We start from the raw sequence: 7,500 nt of genomic DNA, 5'->3' as shown, positions 1-7,500 counted from the left end.
GACCAAACGGAGGCGCTGCCCCTCGTTGTCCGCAAAAACTCCTCTGACCAATCCGCCTCGGCCCCGCCGGCCGGTGGCCACCACGCCTCCCTGCACCAGTCCCCACTCTCGGCTACCGCCGGCTTCTCCACCTCCTCCTTCCGCCACCCATTCCCGCTGCCCCTCATGGCCTACCCCTTCCAGAGCCCCCTGGGCGCCCCGTCGGCCTCCTTCCCAGGGAAAGAGCGTGCCTCCCCCGAATCCCTCGACCTGACCCGGGAGACCACCAGCCTGAGGACCAAGATGTCGTCGCACCACATGAACCACCACCCCTGCTCGCCGGCCCACCCCCCCAGCGCCGCCGAGGGCCTCTCCTTGTCCCTCATTAAATCCGAGTGCGGCGACCTGCAAGACATGTCTGAAATCTCGCCCTACTCGGGAAGTGCAATATCCTTTTCAAAAGATGAGCGATAACCAGCAGTGGCTGGTGGGAGAGGATGAGGGGCCATGCCGGTGCTGGGGGGCTTCCCCCGGGTGCTGTGGGAGTGGGGAGCTCACGGGGTGCTGGCGGGGGGCTTGGCAAGGCCAAATAAAACGTGGTGTTGACTGACAGCACTCTTTCAGCAATGATGTTCACCTAAAAAAGCCACTGGCCCTCCCCCAGCCTTTCAGTCTGCCTCGTGGGGTCAGGAAAGCAGCCAAACCCACAGCCTGGGTGCCAGTGAGTTTCCTTGGGCTGGCAGATCTTTCCTCAGGCAGGGAGGCGATTGAGAGGGCATTGCCCTCAGCCATAAACCATTCCAGCCATGGCCACCTCTTTTCCCTGCCCTGCCAGGCCAATGTGCAACACGTGTTAAGGGTGTTGTGGTCGGGGCTCACAGAGAGCCACGGCCCAGTCGTCTGTGAGAGTTCAGCTCTCAAGTGCATAAGGGAAATGAAGCACAAAAGACACAGGTACTGATATATTCAGGCTGCATCAAGTTCTTTCCCCCACCCAGAGGTCTGTTCCTCAGCCCTTGTGCAGCTGCCTGCTATGCATGATTAACCTCTGTTCAGCCATACACAGAAATCTTTTGTCCTAACATACACAAAGCAAATTATTTTGGAAAGCTAGAGAGAACAATTAAATATAAAACTTCAGCTGTATTAAATTTACAGGACACTTCCCGTGCTTAAAAAAAAAAAGATAATAAAATCTCTCTTTTTAGCTCAATAGCAGGCTTTAGTTAGGGTGACAGATCCATCTCTGCCTTTATTTAGGCATATCCACATATACTAATAATTTTTTTTTTCCTGGAAACTAGTACTAGATTTTTTTGGGTGTTTTGTTTAATTTTCGTTTTTTTCTCTTTTAGCCATAATTCCTTCCAGTCCTTCCATCTTTTCCCATAACATGCTTTTTGGTCAAAAGGTTTTGCTTCAGTTGTATTGAAAGCGAATAAAATACCATGTCTGCCCCAACGGTAAAAGTGAGGATTTTGCATGAAGAGTAGATGGATAATTTTTCCCAGCTTCAAGACCCCATCAGAAGGCAAAAGCGCAAGCACAGGGCCTTAGATGCATGTAATATCACTCCTAAAATGATGAACTTAATTGCAACAGAATAGCTCTGCCCCTCCCTGGGTAACAGTAGCAATGCTGAGGAACTTGTCCCTTTTCCAGGGGTATCAAGCGAGGGGATATGCCTGAGGCTGTGCTGCTTCAATGAGTATCTTCTAGGTGATTGATAAGTCTGGTGTTTTTAGAATAATTTAACCAGATCTTATGTAGACTTGTCAAATCCTCAGGAGGGTGGCGTCAGGGCTCTAGACCTGCTATCACCTGGAGTTCCCATCCCTGCCATGGTAGTGGGCACCACTGGGGCAAGGCAGGTGCTGCAGGTCCAAAGCCCATCCCTAGCACTCTTTGATGTAACTTGGATCTGCTGTGAGTCAGAATTGCTGCTGTCCAGCTTGTGTGAACAGTTCCATTTCTATAGGGGAAAGTGTTTTGTGTTGGAAAGCACTTTCTTTAGGTGTTGGTGTTTTTGAGAACCAGCTGGTAGGAGATGTGGTGTTTGAGGCACCTCTTTCCCAAAAAGGGGTCTTGTTGAGCATTGGTAGCAGGGAAATCTTTTCCTTGCCATCTACATCACAAGGAAAAGCAAAGGAGGGAGTCTAGATGCAACATCACTCGGAGGTGGTGCAATTACTTGGGGAGTTCCAAACCAAAGATCTCTCCTGCATATTGAAATGCAAGTGCAGTGCTTGGAAAGCAGTCCCGAGGTCAACAGGAGTGGCAGCTGAGGGTAAGACTCAGGCCAGGACAATTAATTTTTACCAAACAGTACAGTGGCATACTAATTATTATTGTATAAAAGTAGTTCTCTCCATCCTGGGAGAGCAGTGGGGAGAGGTGAAACATGCCAAGTGTGTGAACTGGGAGTAGTTCTAGGGCTGCATTTGATCCTCGCCACCCGTGGAGCATCTCTCCCCCACCCCTCCCATTTCCCCCCCTTTCTCCTGCTCATTCTCACTGGTACTCACTAATGGAGCTTGTTGCTTCTGCTGAAACGGGTGCAAGGGCCCCTGCTGCCCCAAGGCATAGCCAGGGGAAGTGCCTGGTGCTACAGTGATCCCTTTTCTTTTTCACTGCCCTGCTTCTTTCCCTGCTCTTGGGAAAGTACTCTGACTTTCCCACCTAGACACTAGTGCAGGCTGCAGTTTGTTCTGGGTTTAGATACAGACCAGATTCATTAAATAACACTTCTACACATGTACCCTGGTATACAGCCCAGCTGTAGGGATGGATGTTTTTTCCTAGCAGCAGCTCGTGTGTCCAGGTAGCTTGCAATTTTCCAGGGAAAGGCGCGGTGTGGAGGTTGGTTTGTTTGTGGTAAATTCTGTCATGGCACTTTTATTTTACATGGTTGAATGTGCATGTATAGGGAATAAATTTCTTGAAAGAAGCAGATCTTTCTTCCCTGCAGAAAGTAACATCTGTTTTCCTGGACAATACAGCCAGGATGAGAACATAAGACCAGCAGATACAGCCAAGTTCAGGTTTTAGTAGTGAGTTAAACACTAAACTAGCCTGCATTTTGTTTTCTTGATTTTTTTTTTTAACCGATGGTTGTAAAATGTATCTGATCATTCTTGGCTGAATTGAAGAAGGAAATGGTTAATGTTTGTGTATGTTGCTAAACAAGATAAGATGCACCTGCAGTCTGAATTCCCATCTTGGTCATGAATGCAGTCTGTATCTTTGCAAACTAATCTGTTTAATCAAATATTAAGTTTTATTCAAATTCAAAAAGAAACAGACAGTGAATTGTTTTTCTGCATTATCTTTCTTTGTCATGCATCCTCTTTGCATCTCAAGAAAAATAGCCTTGTTCAGTCACAAAACATTTGCATAGATCAAAACTGAAGCACAACAGTAGTTTTATGCTGTTAAGACATCTGTAAAGGTGAAGAAGTTTATCATGCTCTCCCTGGCAGGAGGGCTTTGAAACATTCGTGCAACTTTCTATAACTTTATGTATTTTTAAAAAGAATTCCAGTCCAACTGGAATAAGTTTCACAGTCCCAATATGCAAAAGCTATAATTAGTGAATTACAACATTTTGAAATGAGGAGTTATTACATCTGACTAGAATTAAACTAATTAAATGTAAAAAAAAAAAAAAAAAAAAAAAGGAGCAATTGTACAGCAAGCTGGATAACTCCATGCTGTTGATAAAACCTGGGCAATGAACAGATGCTTTGCAGCCAGCCAGCCCTTCTTTGGAGGGATGTGAAGATGCTCAGAGATGCATCTATCTGGGGCTTTGCTGATTAAAAGTACCTGAGGCGTAACTTAAGAAGCTGCTTGCCTTTGCTGGTGCAGATTTTTTTTACCTGATACAGCCTATTCTTACCACTTTTCCTTCAGCTCAGTGCACGCGTGGGCTAGAAAAGCCTGTTAGAGCATTTGTGGGGGCTCAGGCTGAGAGTAACAGGAGTGAAAGATCATCTCTGCTGAAAAATATTTTTACAAAAGAGGAGCATTACCTGGGAGGAGGATTGAAGTGCAAATGAATCAAATGCTGTGCAGTGCCCACCCCTGTGCTTCTCCAGTTAAAACACATGAGAGAATGTATATGTTTTGTCCCCATATGTTTTGTTCCCAGTCTTTCACTTCCTATTTCTTAGGGCTTTGCCATTTTTCTGCTGCTGCTGCGTTAGGTGAGGCAATGTTGCACTGTGTAAACCCACAACGCTGAGACTCTCAGGTTGTTTGAACACCGCTTTAGGTTCAGCTGCAGTACACTGTTCCTCTGATCTTTTATGTTCCTGAGCAGATGTCTTTCATTAATTTATGGATTTATCATCTTTTCTTTCTCTCCTTTTTTTTTCCTTTCTTTTTTTTTTTTTTTTTTTTTACACCTGGCAGCTGGCTCAAGTTTCAGCAGTTATTGTCTATTTTGCATTACCCATAGAATTGAATGTCATCTGTCTTCACAAAGCTATAGCTAAGAGAATTGAGGCAAGCCACACGAACTGCTGGGACAGAGCTTGTTTGCGTTCCATTCGGCACCCCTCCTCCCTTTACCTCCTTAATATTTATTTGTGCTCGTTTTCTTTCCTGGCCTTGAATGGGGCTTAGCTCGTGTTCGGTACAGCTGTATGTTTACTGAATCTATTTCATCATGACTCATTGTGCGTGTGTAAGTATCCTGGAAACAGCTAGTGCTTTCTTGGAAGAACAGTTGCTTTTCAGCCCCAGCACTTAAAAAGGAAATTAAGCAATTGGTCAGTTCAGTTTTTTTTTTTTTTTTCTGAAATAGCAATGGTTTATCTAATTCTTAGCTCTTAAGTCCGTCATTAACTATTTTTTGCTAGATTATTACAGATCATATCTTTTATCACAGTAAAGCGTTAACCTTAGGATCAAGATATACAGATTTGTTGCATATTTGATATTGCTTTAAGGCTGCCAAGTGCTTAAGAACAAGTATAATTTTAATAAAAAATGGATTTCTGGGAATTTGAGTCTCAGAGCATCTTTTAATACATGTTTCATTCAATATCAATATCCTCTGGCATTAGAGCAGAAAATATTTAAAAATCCTAAATGCAGAAGGAATCCAAATGCTTAGACAACTGTCTAATATGCTTAAATCCAGCAAATATGAGAGGTTTTTTTTTTTTTGTAAGTTTAAGTCCATCTTTGAGCTTGCATTGAAAGAGAATATGCACCAAACCCGATGTTAACATGTTGTCGGCGTCAGAGGAATTGCAAATTAAGGAGACTCAGGATTAATTTTTTTTCTCTCCTACTGGAGTTCCCCTTTGGACCCCCACTCTCCTGAAAGGATCGCATAACAAAATGGATTTCTGGCATAGAAGTTTTGATTTGTCTAAAACTCTTATCACTAAGCAATAGGTGACAGCTTGCTACTATTATTTCACTTACGTATTTTGACAGATGGCACTGCAGAGTGTAATGCTCTTTTAGACTTCTCTATCAGTCTAATGGAGGTAACTGGAGGTTCTTTCAACTCTTCTCTTGGCACAAGAAGTATGTCAGTCATAAATTATCTTCTTTGTAATCATTAAGCATCTAAAACAAAATGCAAGTTCAGCTGAGCCATTTTCCATGTACTTCCAGATAATAAGAGGTTTTTAAACTAATATTGTCAATGCCTTGTTTTTTTTTTAAATGCTACATTTTTCTAATCTAAAAATGAACCTTGTAACTGAAATAAAGGGAGAGGTTTTCAGCAGATTTCAGGAATTAGAGAAAAAGGAATTTTGCTGAAAAAGCCTGGCTAATCATCAGTAGCCTGCTGATAAAAATTAGTCTGGGTTTCCCGTCTCGAGGCCTGGAGTGGGATGTTCTGTGCTGACGTGCACCCGGCTGTAAGGCAGAAGAGGCACCTTGGCTGCAATGCATCTGTCAACTTGGTTGACCTTCCCCCTGCCGTAAGGTGTGAACCGAGTGAAATTTTCAACAATTGTGTTTAGGAGAAACAGTCCTTAGAGAAGCTTCTGGGAAGGACCCTTAATTGACCTTGTGGGGGCCACATTGATTTTCTCCACGTGCATCTTCATTTCTGATAAATTATAAAGCCATTAATTTGCTGAGGAAATGGCAGGGCCAGCCTGCGGCACAGATGTGACCAGAGCCGTCCTAGCACGCAGTTCACAAAAGGGAGCCAAGAAGCTGGGAGAAAAATCAGCAAGCCGAGATTGTTATGGTTAGCTTCACATTCCCTTGGGAACTCTTTTAGTTGCTTCTGTTTACAGGTCTAAAAGGTAATGATGTTTCCAGGATAAATAGGCTGCCTTATAGGGTAAGTGGCCATTTATTGATCTGCTAGCCCACATGTATTGATTGGTTAGCCCCAAATACAGCTCTGTTCTCCAAGGAGTTAACTGCGTAAATCAGGAGGCGACAAGTTTGTTGCAGGGGGATTCAGTGGCCAAGGGGCTCTGCCTACTACAAATTTCGCTTTGATTTGCAGGGCAGCCACTGGAGCAAAGCAACAGCAGGATTAGAGAGAGCTGCCCAAGATGTTAAAATTTATCGACATGAATGAAACAGGTGCAATGTGCTGCCTGTGTAAAACTGCTCAAAATCATAAAGAGCCTCTGATTATCTTACATGCACTGATTTTATTGTGTGCAAGCAGCACAACACGGAGAGGGAAAGAAACTTTAGCTGGCATTGCAAAGGAGAGGGAGAAAACAGCTCCCGATAAGTTTTCTGCAGCACATGCTTCCTGCATTTGTTTCCGTAGCAACAAGTGAACATACATATGGTACACAATCCGTAAACTTGGGAGATCCCTGAGATGCAGCACCTAAACCGATAGGATATACAGGGTTTAAGTTACATGGTCTCTCATCCTATGTTTTCCTATTTTACAGAAAATTACAGTGCAGCAGTTTAGAAGTTAATATTTTCGCCTGTAGTCTGGGGAACCATAGAGTATATAATGGGGCACTTCGCTCACTCTGTATGTTCAGAAAAAGCTTTCTCAAGAAAAGAATTTTCCTTTACTAATTCAATCCTACATGCAGGAAGGCTTGTCACCGAATCACTTGAAAAAGGCCAAGCTCATGTTCTTTTACACCCGGTACCCAAGTTCCAATATGCTGAAAACCTACTTCTCAGATGTAAAGGTAAGAAAATCTCTTCCTACCCCTGTCCTTTCTCCTTACTGCATGCTGTATTTGCTCACAAAATGGTATTGTGTTGTCATGTTAGAGATTAACAGTATTTCTGAGTACATAAAGGTTACATCCTGACCTTATTCACTTGTTCTTCTTGTTGAGGTGTACCCTGCTTGTGCCTGGATGAGGAAAGGGAAGGTTTCTAAATTAAAAAAAAAAATCTAAATTTTAGAGCAAAGTAAGGATCATTATTACACTAAATTAAAGGGTCTTCGTTATACATCCTGTTAAAAAAGGAGATTTTTGTGGTGGTAGAAATGTACTTCCAAGAACATTTTGGAGCAGTTCTCAAGTGCTCCCTCATTGTTTCATTTCGGTTGGT

The 7,500-nt window shown here is 43.2% G+C and overlaps 1 protein-coding gene across 5 annotated transcripts in view; it reads left to right on the top strand.

The window, feature by feature from the left end:
- Positions 1–7,500, top strand: part of PROX1 (prospero homeobox 1) — a 49,821-nt gene that overhangs the window by 9,345 nt on the left and 32,976 nt on the right. For all 5 annotated transcript variants that reach the window (XM_085054835.1, XM_085054834.1, XM_085054838.1 and 2 more), the window contains 2 exons: positions 1–428; positions 7,022–7,127. The exon at positions 1–428 is cut by the window's left edge and continues 1,363 nt beyond it. In XM_085054835.1, the coding sequence (XP_084910961.1) occupies positions 1–428; positions 7,022–7,127 (534 nt within the window). The remainder of the gene's footprint in view (positions 429–7,021; positions 7,128–7,500) is intronic.

This window comes from Lichenostomus cassidix, chromosome 3, assembly GCF_008360975.1.
Source record: "Lichenostomus cassidix isolate B80296 chromosome 3, HeHo_3.0, whole genome shotgun sequence".
NCBI classification, from domain to species: domain Eukaryota; kingdom Metazoa; phylum Chordata; class Aves; order Passeriformes; family Meliphagidae; genus Lichenostomus; species Lichenostomus cassidix.
The sequence above is the reverse complement of the archived record's forward strand: the minus strand, read 5'-3'. Positions and strand labels throughout refer to the sequence as shown.